The following is a 17,867-nucleotide window of genomic DNA, read 5'->3' on the forward strand; positions in this document are numbered from 1 at the left end:
GTGATATGTTCGCTGGTTATTGATCGATGATAGCCGGCCTGGCAGTTAATTGAATAGCACTATTATAGGGTTGTAATTCCCTGGGAAATTGTCTAATTAATCAAATAAATACACTGTTACATGTTATTTAATAACTCTTAAGAACAAAATTTGTAATTTTATGAAATCTGTGAAATTTTAACTCAGATTTATCACGGAAAAATTGTAACTTCAGAGATTGAGAAAAAAAACCAAAAACATCTTAAATTACTTTTCTTTCATTACATTGTCTGCTTGCAGCTTTGTCAGGATTTTTTCTTTAGGAAAAGCCATCAAAGGAAGTGCATATTTTTTCTCTTTGCTATAACTTAACTTTTAACTGTGCAAGTTTTCTTTGTGGTCAATTAACAGACCAGAGGCAAAAAATGCGTAGCAATAGAAATACGATCAATTGCTCTTCTGATCAATTGCTCTTCCGTAAAAAATCAGTTTCTATTATAGTTTCATCACTACTGTACATGTTTCACTGAGAATTGCAGGCTTGTCACAACTTGAAAAAAAAACTGGTAAAGTTTGATCAGCATGTAAGGAGACATATGTTCACAGTGATAACTGATTTCTTTAAGACAATAATTATTACAAGAACATCTGATTCATTTGGCGAAGTTGTGGAAAGAAATCCGTGAACACTGGTTTCCAGTTAAATTGACAAAGAGTAAGGAAAGGTTATTCCTGAAAGAAATAGGTCACTGCCTCCATCTCTGATGAGGCCATGCTAACGCTGGTTCTAGATTTTAAACCTATGCACAATCCTGTCTATTAGGGAACCAGAAATTATTTGAAGCGCTAGTACGATATATGATTATAAGATTTTGACTTTAGTAAAATTAATAATCTTACTGTTTTCCCTGAATCATGATGGAACTCGGAATATAGTAGGAAGAAAGTCGCTGAAGAATTGTATTATTTTCTGTTATTACTTCATCATGAAAATTGTTGAATTTCGATGGAGACTCAATACGGAGGACATTCTTTTTGTTTCCCTGCGGATATTGATTGGATTAGTTTGTCGTCATGAAGAGCTTATTGCTATGAGTCTACTATTCATTCATTCCATAGCACTCTGGGACGGCTATTTTACAGAGATTGATAGAAATAGATAGGACAATTTAGGTTAGCATGTAATTCATTCCCTTTACCTTTAGCCTGCTGGCGGCAAGTGATTCTGCCTTTGCGACCAGTGCAGGCTGATCCTGGTCTGCACTGTTATTCAGTCAGTACATTTTTGGTAAGCACCCCTTTTAACAGTTAATAGTACTGTCCAAATTGGAAGATGGACAAGTTCATTATAGAAATTTAGCAGTTAACGGTTAAAATGATAAGTTTCAGTTCCTTTCTGGCAGCATTTCCAAGAGGAAATGATATGTCTAATGTACATGTGTGATACCCTAGGTTTACTACATCACAAGTGACTGTCTTATTTTCAAAACAATGTATTATAATATATAATGTATATTAACATAACATTATGCTTGATTGTGTTAGGCTCTTTTAACTGCATGACTGAAAGTCTGATTGTGGTCTGTATATGAGATGGGCGGAATTTTTCCCAGTGACAAAAGTGATTCAAACTTCGGTTACTGTGAAATCATTTAATTTCGTGGGCATGAAATTTTGTGGTTTTGGTCAAAACGACAATTTCGTGGGGATATGAATTCGTGGATTTCAACTTTTGAACATAAAATGAATGGGAATTTTACTTGTTCGTTGGGATTAAATTTCGTGGATTGACTCAACCATGAAATCCACGAAAATTAGTCCCCTACGAAAATTAATGATTTCACAGTATTGAAGGAACAAAAATATGCAATAAAAGTCATACGTCACTAGTATTGAAAAAGAGTTAACTGCCCTTGAAAATGGCATGCACATAGTTAATGCAACATGCCTTTTAAGTATTTATGTATAATTTTATTGTGTTTCGTTCATATAGTGTTCTCCACCTGTGACATGAAGCATCAAGCCGTCATACCTTTAAAACAGAAAGCGGGCTAAGCTGCCGTATGGAAACAATTGAGATGCTATTAGGACTGTGTTATATCATCCGTGATCTATGTATCAATCGTGCCTAAGTGTCCTATCTTCACAAGGTGATTGCACGCAAATATTGATTATTATACACACAAACGGGATTGATAACAATCTAAACTATCTGAATCTTTTGTTTGACAGACTTGACGTGAATATAATGCCATTTTCGGCGAGGCTACATTAATAGCAAACCGTTGCCGGAGGGCGGCGTTTATCACTTTTACCAACAATTACATTCATTTCGAGCACACACTCATAAGATCAGTTTTACAATCAATTTGTTTGCAATACGCCACCGAAATGTAAACTTGACAGTCTTTTACTTGTGGTGTTAAAGGCAATAGATTTGCGATTCAATATCGGCTCAGGGCAAATATATAATGGACTGGAAATAGATTAATATTGTTGATAATATAATTGTGTGTGCAAGAATATTATATATAGTTGATGGGATATTTATTAAACTACTTGGGAGGGGGAAAATGGAAAACAAAACTCTTTTGATTAGGAAGGTAAGAAAATTATAATTATCCTCTTTTTATCACAATTGGCAAAAAAACAAATTAAATTGAAATAATGAGATGAAATTATCAGGTTTTATAATCAAAACTGGATTGGGGTTTAAACATTGAGCAGTGAAATATCAAAGAACTTGCAGGTTGGTTTACCGCCAGACGTAACTTTGGGTATGACGTTTTTCGCTTTGTCATTGTTAGAATAAAACAGATTGGTCATAATGTTTTTATTTCTAATTAAGTGAAGTGTGAACTTCAATAAAGACTTCATGAGTTAGATGACATTTACTTATGACAGACCATATAAATTGTGTATAACTGCAGGCAGGGATGTACTGTAATACTCTTAACTCATATACTGTCATGCTAAACATTTCAAACATACGTTATAGGTACATATTTTAAACAATTTCTTGCAACAGTGCCCTCCCAGTTAGCTGAGTGGAGCACAAAACTGAAGTGAGAGGTTTCAAGTTGGTTTCACACATGAGAAATGGTTGTTTTCCATGATAATTTGGCAACAGTTTAACCTTTAGCATGCTAGATAAATTGTCGTCTGCTGGAAATGTCGTCTGCTAAAATTGTAAAGTTCATTCAATTTGCTCCAAAATTGGAAGAAATATTGTCAGAGTAGCAAACAGCTTGGAACCTGATCGGCGTCTGATCTGGTTCCAAGCTGTTTGCAAAGGCTGTTAAATTCGCCTGCAGCAGGCTAAGGGTTAATTTATCCTGTAACTCTTTTGTGAAGAGGTTTTAAATGATTAACAATGCTAACTTGCACAGTGCACTAAATTTTATCATTAGCTGAAAAGATGCTTCATGACTAATCTTTTTTTCTTATACTGGAACACTTTTGGAGTAGAAATTTTGAACATTGTTTAAAAAATAAGTTTATACAAGCAAACAGACACATTTATGTTTGTGGCGTAAAATTTGGTTTTGATGTAATAAGTACTAATTGTGATTTATTATGTTGATAGGTGTGCATCTATTAGAAGTTTGTGCAGGTAAAATCTCTAAATAATGGTACTACATAAGCTATACTGAATTAATTTTATTTGCTAGAAAATGTGTGAGTAGCTTCATGACTCAGTGAGGGTCAAGGGTTGATTGCCAGCCTGATTTGATGTTTTCCATACCCCTAAGAAATGGTACATATTTACTAATTAAATCTGGGAAAAATCAATGTATGTTAGTCCCATGAACTATGGGGATCAATATTGTAGAAATACTGTATCATTGGCCTTCAGGAATAGCTTAAAATACTCGTAAGGTACTCACAGACGCCCTATATAAAGAAATACCTATTGTATGATTTGTTAACAAGACTGGTCATGCAGAAAAATATCCCGTTATTGTTGCGTCCATTAAGTCGCTTTTATACTCAGAAGATGAAATAAATTAGCATGTTGAAATCAATTTGATTGTATTGCTTAGATTGATAGATATCAGACTTCTATGTTTAATTTCCACATATCTTCACGAAAACCTTTTATGGTAGCAGTTTCTATTGATCTATGGATTAATGTAAAGAATGATTGATATAACGCTCCGGGGTCGATACAACGCTCTTATTTGATTACAGTAGATAAGACTCTCTGATTGTGCGAATTAACGACAAATTGTTTCCTTCGCGTTTATCAATTGTTTTAGATTATATGTGATTGTGTTAGTATGCAGAGATATGAGGGAAAACAAGTGATATAAGTTTACCAAAAAAAAAAAAACCCAACTATTATTATATATATATATGGTGGACTGGATTTTAGTTTACATAAAATTTGGTTTTAAAGCAGATTTCTTGTATTTGATGGCAGCGAGTGAATGTGGACAGACAGTATTGATAAAAGCAAGTTATTTTGAGTATAGCAGTTTCCGGTTATCAGAGTGTTAAACAAATATCATTATTATACTTTTTATGATAGCAGGAGATTGCCAATAAAAATGCATTAATTGCTTTTAAATGGAATGTTGTATAGTTGTAAATAATCTCTCTTCATTTGCATCTACTGTAGAAGCATTATAACATTCAACTGGAAAGTTTTAACGATATTCGTGGATTTCATATCTTGCAAATATGTATGAAATATAAACTTAGCTAACAAATAAATTTACCATTTAGTATTTTACATTAACATTTTGAAATTTGCAAATACATGTCCCCACAAAATAGGTTTGATATAAACCACAAATTTTTATGTAGTAACCAATGAAAAACAATGACATTGCAGTATCCTATTTGTGACAAATTTCAATGTCAAGACAACAAAAGTAGTTCCCTCGTAATTTGTTTGAAGGATAATTATCTGAATACAACAAGATATTAATTAAGAATAGATCTATTAAAACACAAGTCTTACCTAGCGAGCCTTGTAAAATTACCTATCGTCTTAACGCTATCTAATATACCTGTCTGCCTTTGTCGTGATTTGACAGGTAAACTGTTACGAGTTTAATAGATTGTCATTTGGTTTTATAAAAAACCCTCGAGGTAGTTAGATAAAGCTCTCAAATAACGCCGATATAATAAACCATTTGAAATATTTACGTTACTGTAACAGTACCTATGTTATTGTTATGATTATTATTTGACTTGCGAACAGGTAGATATTTTTATTGTACGTTATGAGTGGAAAAACGTTGATGATCATAAATTTGGGTGTTTTTTTCTTTGGCTGTTAAGCATTATAGAGAAAACGTGTAAAACAAAGTACAGTGTATACAAACCCATTGGATTAGCTAAGAAGTGAAAAAAAAATTTGTAACAAAATCATATTGTGTTATTTGAAGTGAAATACTTGATACCGAAAAAGAAGAAAAGTCCGTTTTTAGTGGATTTTAATTATTGTTATATAGGAGTTAATAAATCTCAAAGGATATATATGACATGAATATTATATGGTAAGCATTAATTTTGTTTTTGTCTTCAGTAAGGTATGGTGTACAGCAGGGACAACAAGATAATTTACACTTACCCTTCTAAGTTTCTATAATGAACTTATCCATTTTTAAATTTCGACAGTACCATTAAATGTTGAAAGGGGTGTTTACCAAAAAGATACTGACTGAATGGCAAACAGTGCAGATCATGATCAGCCTGCACCATGCAGTCTGATCATGATCTGCATTGGTCTCAAAGGCAGAATTAGTCGGGGCCAGCATGATAAGGATAAATGAAACCAGAGTAGCACAATTTTATATGAGCCGTGCCATGAGAAAACATGCTGTTTGCTTTTAAAGCCTACTGCAATTAGAGAAACTGTTAGCGAACAGCATAGATCCTGACCAGACTGCGCAGGCTGGTCTGGATCCATGCCGGTCGCAAACCCACTATGTTGGTTTTCTCATGGTGCGATTCATATATATTATGTTGGTACTTTAAATATATGGCAGCATGTGTTGGTTTCCCAGGTAAAAAAAGAATGTTTATCTTAAATCAAGTTGTGTTATGGTACACATTTCATTGTTATAAAAAACATTTGAACACACTGGTGCTTAAAATGTGGTGAAAGAAGAAATATGATAGAAAAATACTGTTATGACTGGCATAATGATGAAATCAACTAAAGTGTTTGTTTTAAGCCGTAATTGCCATAAAATTTTTACCTGTACACATTAATTTTGTAGATTTTCAGATGTAATTAAGCTATATATCTGCAACAAACTACAATCTTTTTTCCTTCATCTCTTGAAATAGAATTAATTGCTTTGTAGTGCAAAACAATTAATATACAGTATGTATTTATATCATAGTACAGAACAGCGAAGATGGATCCATTGTTGTATCTTGTTAATCAAAGTCAGTGATCTTTAACCCTACAAGTTGCTGATAATTTACCGTGATAACAAAGTGAATTACCTCCCTTTACACAGAGGTATAATGTGTTGACTGACAGACCGATAAATTACAAAGTAGTTAAAGTAGCTGCTTGTAGTGTTGTACAGCGGGGATACCTGGGACGTTGTACAAAATGTTCTCCTATCAAAACCTTGGAATGTTCTCTCTGTTCATTTTTGAGGATTTTGTAAGTGAATGAATTAATTGCATTTCTTCACCTCTCAGAGGAGCTGCTGTTTAGATAGTGTGTTTTTTAATGTTTCTAATTTGATTTGAGAATGAACTTTGGTTAATCTGATGTTCTCTTTAATCAGATTTTTTATGAATGTCAGAAAGGTGGGATTTAAACTGTAATGAAATATATACAGGTTTGAGTAGAAGATATACTAAATTTCTAGTTGTGTATTGGATTATTTTGCATAAAATAATAGATAGTGCGTGGATTTTAATCGGATTCTGAAGTGCTTAATATGTCAAGTGTTACGACATTCCTGAAAAAAAAATTGGGGAAGTTTTAATTTAAAGCTGTTACAATGTTGCAAGGATTTTATCAGCATTCAGGAATTGTTTGTTTTTGCACACTGATTTGTGTCATTCATTGTACATGGATTTTAATCTCGAAAAAATTGTCCCGGGTTTGTCTGTCATTTCAAATTGTACATAGATTTAACTGACACAACATTGCCCAGGTTTGTGTCATTTCAAATTGTACATGGATTTAACTCACACAACATGGCCCAGGTTTGTGTCATTTCAAATTGTACATGGATTTAACTCACACAACATGGCCCAGGTTTGTGTCATTTCAAATTGTACATGGATTTAACTCACACAACATGGCCCAGGTTTGTCTGTCATTTCAAATTGTACATGGATTTAACTCTCACAACATGACTCGTGTTTGTCATTTCAAATTGTACATGTTGTTTGTGTCATTTCAAATTGTACATGGATTTAACTCTCACAACATGACCCGTGTTTGTCTGTCATTTCAAATTGTACATGGATTTAACTCTCACAACATGACCCGTGTTTGTGTCATTTCAAATTGTACATGGATTTACATGTCTCTTAAAATTGAGTGGTTGTTAAATGATGCACATATGGATTTTCATCTGTTACACTGAAGTTTCCTTCAATTTTGACTAATTTAAGACGCATTGTTTTTTTGATATGCTGTAAGTATCATACTCCATTAACATAAAGTGATATTTTTCAGCTATCAACATATTGAAATAACTAATGTATTTTAAATGATGTCTTCAAAATACCGACAAAGCTTTTGTAATTTAACAGGTCTTGGTCCTTTTTCATGCCCAACAACCTTATAAAAATAGTACATTTTATGAAATGTTTAGTAGTTGTCAATTTTAACATTTTAGATAATTCTTTATGATCAAGTGTGGGTCCCTGTTAGACTATCACCTGCTATATTTCTCAAAATACTGAATCTGAACAAAGACTGCATGCATGCATGTATGGTGTATTAAGGGAGCCATGTGCATACTGAGGTTATGTTTACACACTTCATTTTCACACCTTTATCTGGCTGGATGTCAGTTTACCTGCCGTCAGTCCTCCATGATATCAGATCTTGTCTTCCTTTCCTGTCTTCCTTTATCCGCTAAAAAGCATTGATTATTAAGATGAAGAGATAATTAGTTTAAAGTTTTTTTTTATACTGTCTGATGCTCTTGGTTAAAATTAAATGGCATTTGATTAAAAAAATATTGATAGTGTGGAAATTACAAGAAGCCTTTTTTGTTGTTTGTTAATATTTGTTTGTTTTAAGTGAAAATCGTTTAAAATTTCTTTTTTCAATGAAGTTAGTTGATGAGGTGTGTGTTGGGAGTGCATGGGAAGGGGGTGTGTGTGGGGGGGGGGGTGGGGATGCGGTGCTCGGAGGCAGCAGGGTGAATAGAAAAGAGAAAATGTAATGTGTTTGGCACCAGTGTCATCACAGATAGATTTTGGATACAATTGTTATTGAGGCACACATGAACACAATTAAAATATTTTCATGTCTTGACCAAAGTTGCTTCTTTCATCACTGTTTTCCTGACTTACCCTTTATGTGAACATTTTCTGGCTAGCCCTTCGTGAATGTCATCACTTAACCATTGCAGTTAAGGTTTTTAAGGTTTTCATTAATTGCTTACCCAGTTTGAATATTTCATTGTTTACCAGATTTGTGGTCTCCTTGGCCGAGTGGTTAAGGTCATTGACTTTTAATCACCTGCCCCTCACTGATGTCTGACACTCGGTTGAATTCTTCATGTGAGGAAGACATCCAGCTTGCTTACGAAAGATTGGTGATTCTACCCAGGTGCCGCTTCTGATGAAATAATGCACAGAGCCTGTACCTGAGGTCTTCATCCACCATCAAAAGCTCAGGAAAGTCGTCATATGACCTATAATTATGTGAATGCTGAACAAAAACAAAATTAAGTTAATGTTTCAAATACTGGCCTTTTGTAAGGCTTTCACAATTTCAGCTAAGTTATATCTAATGTTTTCTTCACTGGCGTCATTTCCGCTAAGTTCAATTGTTTTCACTGCTTGCTTGCCCTTGTGTACATTTAAGTCGCATGCACTAAGACTGATAAAAGCGTGTATCTTACACGTACAGTAAATATATTAGGACCAGCTTGAATGTTTCTGTCAGCTAACATTAGATTATGATGTGGCATCTACTAATGCCAGAGCTAAGCTAAAGGTGGTGCCAAGCTTCATGTGTTGTTGGCAGCTAGAATTTATAAAGCAATTATTCTGGAAATAAAAGGTACAGAAAAATGCATATCCACCTGGCGGGAATTATTACACTGAATAATATGGTTATAATTATACTGTGAAATCATTATTGTTTGCGCAGGAGAAATTTTCATTTTCGTGTATTTCATCATGGTTATGATTTTGCTGGAAAATTAACCAGCTCATACTGACTATTCATTATTATATACCTAATATGAGCCGTGCCATGAGAAAACCAACATAGTGGGTATGCGACCAGCATGGATCCAGACCAGCCTGCGCATCCGCGCAGTCTGGTCAGGATCCATGCTGTTCGCTAATAGTTTCTTCAATTCTAATAGGCTTTAAAAGCGAACAGCATGGAGCCTGACCAGACTGCGAGACTGCGCGAATGCGCAGGCTGGTCTGGATCCATGCTGGTCGCATACCCACTATGTTGGTTTTCTCATGGCACGGCTCATATATAAATTCTGCAAAAAAATCTGCTTGTATTAAATTTCACAAGTAAATATGAACAGGCAGAAAAAAGTTCCTATTGTACCTTTTGTATTGTATGTTACCGGACTACTTTCATAAATATGCAGTGTTCATTCCAGGATTTTTTTAAGTGGGGTCAAAGGGCCCCATGATGGCAAAAAATTGGGGACATTTGAAAAAAATAGGGGCCATGTCATGAAAGAAAAACTGATTTATCGATACATGAAAGGAAAGGCTGTATTTTTAACACTTTTCTTACATGGAGGTATTATTTTCGCGGTTCGTAAAACATAATTACAAAGAGAAAAGTGGACACGTCACAGGTCGCTCAACACGACAAAAACGAAACAAGTCATAATATTTTGACCGTTACTGAAACTTAACCACGGAAAGTCCGACAGCCATGAATGCGGATTTACTACGGAATTAATGTTTGTCGCCTGATTTTGGCTAAGCGGTTAGGCTATTGAGTGGTCTAGCGGTCTCGAACATGTCATCTTTCTTTGGAAATTTGTTCTCCATCATCTGCTTTTTTTTAACGGTTAGAGAAAAACGTAAAATTGGATTTCTTTTTTCTCCGAATCGCGACTGTTTTTTTTTCTCCGCCATTGCATAGCAACATTGAAAGCTGTATGTTGTTAGGCGACCGGAGACTGGCTACTATTTTAACATCGACCAATGAAAATGCGCGTTACGTCATCGGAAGAGTCGTATTCGATTCACAACTTCTGGAAGTCGGCTCATTGTAAACGGACTGTTTTCTGAAAAAGTGTGCGCCCTACGGGCGCTATAGGGCAAACTTTTATGCGCCAATACAGTAAAATACGCGCCTATGGCCCCATGGCGCGGCCTGGAATGAACACTGAATATGCATGACATGACACAGTTCTATGAATATAGCGCACATAAATCTTCACTAAGTTCCATTTTAACATGATAAAAATTGAAGATTTTTTCCAATAGCAAAACACTAAACAAAAAGGCGAAGGTATATGTAAAAGAGTCATTTATAACAGTAGCTAGATCTGGCATTTTGTATTTGGCTCTCGTGGATTTTGCAAGGTTGGATCACACTCCGTGCTTGCTTGCCTTGTGAGATCTGATCTGGCAAAAATTCACTCTAGCCAAATACAGCATCCCAGATCGAGCTACTATTATAATAACCCTATTATATTGTTAATAAACCAAAATGGTTACTGGGGTAAAACAGACCAACATGTCTTAACGATTGTTACCGGGCATTTCAATATGTGTATGTGAATTTAATTTCTTACTACGTAATAAAAGTTGTCTGCTAAAAGGATTTCAGATAGCTTGCTATATGTAAAAGTTAAGATTTTATTTTTACAAGTGTATTTTGACTATATACATGAATGAAAACGTGAAAGAAAGCCAACCCAAATACAACCTCTCCATTTATGATATTTTCACACCAAATTGCTCATTTTGCATTTGACGCAGATAGATTTTGTCCTCTTGTCTATGGAGGATTTGGATACATTTTTCCATTTTCAATAACCAGTACCTATTGATCGAGTGTACAAAAATCATGTCTGCCTTGTCACTTTCTCACAAAAAATGTAAGCAATGCCTTTTGAAATTCAATTTTAAGTATATTTATAAATACGCTTTAGTGGTATTAAATTGCTCTACGCTTTGAAGTGTATAACCCTGTTTTAACACAGGTGCGTGGTTGGTAGTAAACTGTTATTAATTGTACAGGTATATTATAGCCGTTTTACTGGCTTTTATGTGATTTCCGAGCCTATAAAATATCGTGGCTTGGTTTATGTTTATGTCAGGTTTAATCCATTTTTTGTATGACAAATTAGATATTCAGTGATAAGAAAATGACAGTTTGAAACTCTAAAGTGATCTGAATAAATTTATTTGGAGATGTTGGCGAAACTTTTTTCTTCGTTGCAATCTAGGTGAGATAGGTTTACATTAAAAATGTGACAGTTCCTACATTGTACATGGCTGTTAATGTAATGACACATTTTCGTTTTTGTAAAATTTTGTTTACACTATGAAAAAGTGTTCTCGTTTTTTCTTAAACTTCTGTTATGAAATTTAAGTTTATTGATCATTTCCTGAAGTTCATTTGAAATTTAAGTATGTTGATTTTATAGATCTGGGGATAATAAAGCTCTGTAGAAGCGGCAAAACAAAACAAAAGCTTTAAAGCGACAACCTATCTAGGAACTTTGCATTCATTTCTGTGTCCTATGTTTAATATTATGTAGTACCAATCAACACACACACGGCATTGGCATCTGATATCAGGGTATCAAACTCATAACCTTAGATCCATAGCATGTAGTTTTATGTTGTACTCAGAGCTTAATACCAGAATCCGATTTGAGCTCAAGTTAATAAAAAAAATGTTTCTTGTTTAACATGGGTAGTTGACGGAAGTCCCCACCTGGAATGGATGGAACAACTTATTTCCAGCCTTAGCAGCACACGGCAGGCTTCATATTTACCTCCCCAGCATCTAGCCAAAGCTGATACTCCTAGAAACAGTACCAATTTCAGTAAATTACCCAGCACTGAATACTTTTAGTCGGGATATCAGCCGCCACCGGGAATCGAACCCGGACCGCTGGCCTTGTAGTCCAACCTGCTAACCACTGCTCCATTGACTCACTAAAGGGGTTATAATATGACATAAGGAACAGGGGATGGTCATTGGTGCAGGGATAAAGAAACAGACTCCTTACCAGTGGTTGGTGGTCTGAATCCCAGTGGTTGGTGGTCGTAATCCCAGTGGTTGTTGGCCTGAATCCTAGTGGTTTGTGATGAAAGTCCCATTCAGAGTCTAAATTGACAACAGTGTCTAGAATCCCTACCACTATAAGGCACCAGTGCTTGTCAGATGGTCAGGAAATGGCAGCAGAACTTTCTGAAATAAATGGAGTAAGTTTAATCGAAACTGAACATAAGGACATTAATGCAAGGTCTCATTGTGGATGTGACATTAAGTTTGTGTGCAAGTATTTGCTTTAATTACTATGTCAAGAAGTTTTAAGAGGTCCTTATATCTTGAAAAGCTGCGATAGACAATAATGCAGTTTATTACTATCTATGGCCAACTTGTATGTCATTTAATGTGTTTGCATATAAAGCCATGTTTATAGCATGGACACAATGAGTTGTAAATCTATTGTTGATAATCTGCGTTCTCGGTGACTATTCAGTAAAGTAAATAGGGTCAGAAAAGATCGACAAACAACAAACGTTAGTATCTACCGCAATATATTAGTAATCTGCCGTATGGAGTTTAAGTTGATAGTGAGCTTTTAACAGTCAAGTGTGAACGATCCGAGAGGCGGTAGATAAAAAAAGAAAAATGTTTTAGTGAAATGGGATAAGTTGCTGCCGTTTGTCACGATGCCCAAAATAGGTTTATATTGAAAATATTAGGATTGTATCAGTGATTTATCTCGGATGTATGGAAATGTTATAATGTAAGTTTAACTTTTAAAATACAGAGAATGATTTCGTAGGAAGAGTAACACTTTGTGTTTAATTTAATACAGCTGTCGAAACAAAAATGTTTGTCTTAAATGTGACAGCTTGTTACTGCGTGTCACTTGAAACAGTCTGTAATCAGGAATTAAATGTTCGTGTAGGGAAAATAAACTGGAGTTAATAGAAATATCAGGTTAAAGCAAATATTTCATGTACACATATAATTGATTGTATAAACACGGTCAGCGGACAGTTTCATTGCTGGGTTAAAAGGTCTAATTAAGTTTTATTTATTTTCAGTGACAAAGAATCTATATTTGAGCCGTGCCATGAGAAAACCAACATAGTGGCTTTGTGACCAGCATTGATCCAGACCAGCCTGCACATCCGCGCAGTCTGGTCAGGATCCATGCTGTTTGCTTTCAAAGATTATAGCAATTAGAGAAACTGTTAGTGAACAGCATGGATCCTGACCAGACTGCGCGGATGCGCAGGCTGGTCTGGATCCATGCTGGTCGTGAAGCCACTATGTTGGTTCTCCCACGGCGCGGCTCATTTATGAAACAGTTTCAATTGATAACAAATTTCTAACCTTATGTTGTACCTGTCCGTAGAGGATAGCCTGCAGACAAAACTAAGTGGCTGTTACCAGGAGGCAGCGGCTATTCAAGGGGCTGCTGGACATTTAGATATTTCCAGCTACCCCATACTCAAGATTTTCATTGGTGAATATAAACTGTAAATTCTATGAACACATTTTAATTATGATTGTATCTTTGGGTTGGGGCTCTTTATACAGAGGTACACAATATGTAGTGTTCTTTGTTATGAGATGATAAAACAAAAAAGGTGGATAGGACAGATGAGTGCTCTTGAATTATATATACTTCAAGTACATTTTGGAGGAGAGATTTTTTAGCTTTTATGTTTTTTAAATGATTTAAGTGAAACAAGCGCTAAAGACTAGTCAGTAGATTTTTTATACAGAGACAATCTGACACTTCCATAGTATCACAGTTGCAATATACTTTATCCTGTAAATAAAGACCACCTGCAAATGAGTCATAAGTCTCCTACCAGTGGGGTCTTTATATTCAAGTTTGACTGCATACATTACTGGAGAATTAGATGTTTTTAACTGAGGTGGCCTTTTTTTGGGAGGTAATGTTGTTACAATGGTTTCCATGTTCCTTTCTCTGTTCAAGCTTCATGTTTATCTTTCGTAGAACTCCACAGATTTGTTGCCTATTGATGTAGTATGTGTTCTCTCCCTTGAACCACAGTTGGGTGATGTTTTGACACATGTTTGACAGTGTGCCAATATGTTTAATGCTACTTTACAGCTATCTAATTTTAAGTATCAGTTAACCCTGCCTTTGATCAGCATATCGGATTTGATTAATTCAAAACCTTCATGCAGATAAGAGGATAGAAGCAGTTAGTGTATGCAGCCCAATATCAGTGTTTAGGCGGCCATGTTTTTTATTCAGACTGTGTGCAAATGAAGGTGTTTTGACTGGTTGATAAAAATAGACTGGTAGTAGAAAATATGTGTAGTTATGCTGTAATGGCTGCCTATTAAGTGTGCACAGGAAAGTGATAAGTTATATGCAGATGCAATAAATATTAGCTACTTCAGGATAACAGCGTGCAAGTGAATTGTTGGATTTCCGGTTGACAAATAACGTCTTTAATGTGGTTAATTCGATTACTAAGATACAGTGTTTGTAAAAAGTTAAAGGACCGTTAAATACTTATATGACTTTATGTACACTGTGGTTTAAGTCAAAGGAAGAATACTGTTTGTTTTGGTTGAAATTTTAAACATTTTTTCGAAAGGTGACAGAATTTTAATTTAGTGTGATATAAGAAAATGTTCTATGTACCATGGACCAGTGATGTCGAGTCCGGTACCCAGCTGTAGTCATCAAGGTCAAGGTTAATAGTTTTCTATTTTACTATGCAATTTTTGTCTATTCTGTTAAGTGTTTTTCTGCAGTTGGATAAGCTGCTTTACTTTGGTGTGTAAAGGAGATATTGGATTGAAATCAATTGTACCCAGTTTGAAATGATTTGTTGGATGAAAAATTTTTATGTGGGGGTGGCAAAAACTTTCTGTGTAAGTTTATTGTGGAATCCTAGCATTATGTGTATGAAATAAGTATTTAAGGTTTTAAAATATTGTACAATGTTCTATAAATTAGTTAGTCAGTTTAGATAATTGGCATATACATAATTATATTGAATTTCAAGTGATTGTTTAAAAATTAATCATATGTTATGCTGTTGGTTTCATTTATTGTAAGATCATTGTTTTGTTATTGATCTTTGTATGTTAAGAACCAGCAAATTAGAATAGTTGCTGGAAGGCTGTCTGTGTTGAAGTTATATTCCAGTCTTGATTGGATTAATTTGAATGATGTAATACTATGTCCAATGTTTCAAGCCAAGTGACTGATAACTTGAGGCCTCTAAAGTTGAATTTTGTGTACTGAAGAAGCTGAAGTTGCCGAGGAGGTTTAAGTTTCAAGTACCGGACATTACTTGTTGATGTGTAAGTTAACTGGACTCATCCCTGTCTTTCTTAACCATCTGTACTCTTGGTAAAAGCTGGTGTCTTCTGTCTAGAAGTAAAGCTGAAATTTCTTCACAACGACCATTTGTCTCTGACTCGAAAAACTTTGAAGAGAAAAGGCACAGACATTGAGGAACAGAATGGTTCCATCCAGTGCCTACCAATAGTGCCATGAAGGTGGTGTTCTGGGGTGATTTTAGATATTGGAGAAACAAAACAAAACAATGTTACCCCAGAGTTATGTAACTCTGATATCTGGGTATGTGACACCATCTGTGACCTTGATATCCGGGTATGTGACACCATCTGTGACCTTGATATCCAGATATATGACATTATCTGTGACCTTGATAGTCAGATATATGACATTATGTTGGAACCTCGATAGCCAGATATATGACATTATCTGTGACCTTGATAGCCAGATGTATGACATTATCTGTGACCTTGATAGCCAGATATGTGACATTATGTTGGAACCTTGATAGCCAGATATATGACATTATCTGTGACCTTGATAGTCAGATATATGACATTATCTGTGACATTGATATCCAGATATATGACATTATCTGTGACCTTGATAGCCAGATATGTGAGTGACATTATCTGTGACCTTGATAGTCAGATACGTGATACCATTCTGTGACCTTGATGACCAGATATGCGAAAACATCTGTGACCTTGATAGCCAGATATGTGAAAACATCTGTGACCTTGATAGCCAGATATATGACATTATCTGTGGCCTTGATAGCCAGATATGTGAAGACATCTCTGACCTTGATAGCCAGATATGTGACATTATCTGTGACCTTGATTGTCAGATATGTGATACCATTCTGTGACCTTGATGGCCAGATGTATGACATTTATTTCGACCTTGATAGCCATATATGTGAAAGCATCAGTGACACAGATATCCAGATAGGTGACCCAGATAGCCAGCTATGTGACAGCATCTGAAACCAGGATAGCCAGATATGTGACACTATCTGTAGTATGTGACAGCTAGATGCTGGGTCATGCACTTTGACGTGTCCTTAAATCCCCCAATCAGTCTAGCTTTCTAACACTTATGAAATCCTGGTTGATCAAACTTGATATTTGTGTTGAGATAAGTAGTAAATCTCCACAGCAAAATGTTATCTGTAAGCCTATCTTAGATAGTGTACATTTTGCTTGTATGATAGCATGGGTATGTTAGCAAAGCGGTTTATATTTGATGATATAATGGGTTGATAATGTAATGATACCTAAATAAATACAAGTAGAGAGTTTGTAATTGATCGCAGAAGTGATTGAATTTGTTGTGTTATCTTGCCAGGTGCGCTGTTTCTATATTTACATCCTTGTTATCTCCCTTATTTTATTTATGAAAAGTTATCTTCCTTGATTGAATTTTATTGGCTTTCCAGATGAACTTTAGTTTGTTCTGAATCAATCAGTTTTGTTTTGAAGTGATCTTTACAATTAAGTCTTCGAATCCTGATAAAGGTCTAGATAAGACCGAAACCGGTAGATTTATTAAAAATAGTCTTAATTTAACCTCAGTGTTTGGCCTGTTGATTCTCAGTCAGCCCCCCTTCCACTTCCCCCTTAGTAATTAAATCTTTTATTCATAGTGTTGTATATTCAGTTTGTTATATTGTGTGAATTTTGCATAATATTTGTTGTCTTTCTGTTTTGTATGTAAGTTCCCTCCCTTTCATATGTTTTATATGTATGAAACTTTGTATAATTTCAGAGATAGAGAGTGATCACCCCTTAGCAAACCCTGCAGTCAGATCCAGGGAATTATTCTGCTCTGAGGCCACAGACACATACCCTGTAACTGCTCTCAGGTAATTGTTCTCCATATTGCTATATATGTGCCCGAAAACTGTGAAATCATTATAACCAGTGTGGAACAAATTTACTTAGATTTCTTGGTTGCAACAGTTCCATAAAATAAATCCCAGGGAACAAGAAAAACTTTCATTATTTCAGCATTACAATTTAAAATTCAAAAATTCATATCCATAGCCGATTTGGATGAAGTCTCATACCTTTTTTTACACAAAACTAAAACAGTGACAGTCAATCAAGAGTATTTAAGGACAAAAATAGGGCTCAGACAGTGGTGTTTGATTGTGAGAGGATATCGAATGGCCAAGCAAGGTCTAGC

At 35.1% G+C, this 17,867-nt stretch overlaps 1 protein-coding gene across 6 annotated transcripts in view; it reads left to right on the forward strand.

Moving 5' to 3' along the window:
• The window catches only part of LOC123526336 (arginine-glutamic acid dipeptide repeats protein-like), a 150,214-nt gene that overhangs the window by 49,962 nt on the left and 82,385 nt on the right, over nucleotides 1–17,867 (forward strand). For 4 of the 6 annotated variants that reach the window (XM_045305450.2, XM_045305452.2, XM_045305451.2 and 1 more), the window contains one exon: nucleotides 17,448–17,544. In XM_045305450.2, the coding sequence (XP_045161385.2) occupies nucleotides 17,448–17,544 (97 nt within the window). Of the gene's footprint in view, nucleotides 1–12,832; nucleotides 13,122–14,654; nucleotides 15,064–17,447; nucleotides 17,545–17,867 lie in introns of those variants that run through there. The other 2 variants (XM_045305455.2, XM_045305454.2) reach the window with 2 other exon arrangements.

The sequence above is a fragment of the Mercenaria mercenaria genome, chromosome 14 (assembly GCF_021730395.1).
Source record: "Mercenaria mercenaria strain notata chromosome 14, MADL_Memer_1, whole genome shotgun sequence".
NCBI classification, from domain to species: domain Eukaryota; kingdom Metazoa; phylum Mollusca; class Bivalvia; order Venerida; family Veneridae; genus Mercenaria; species Mercenaria mercenaria.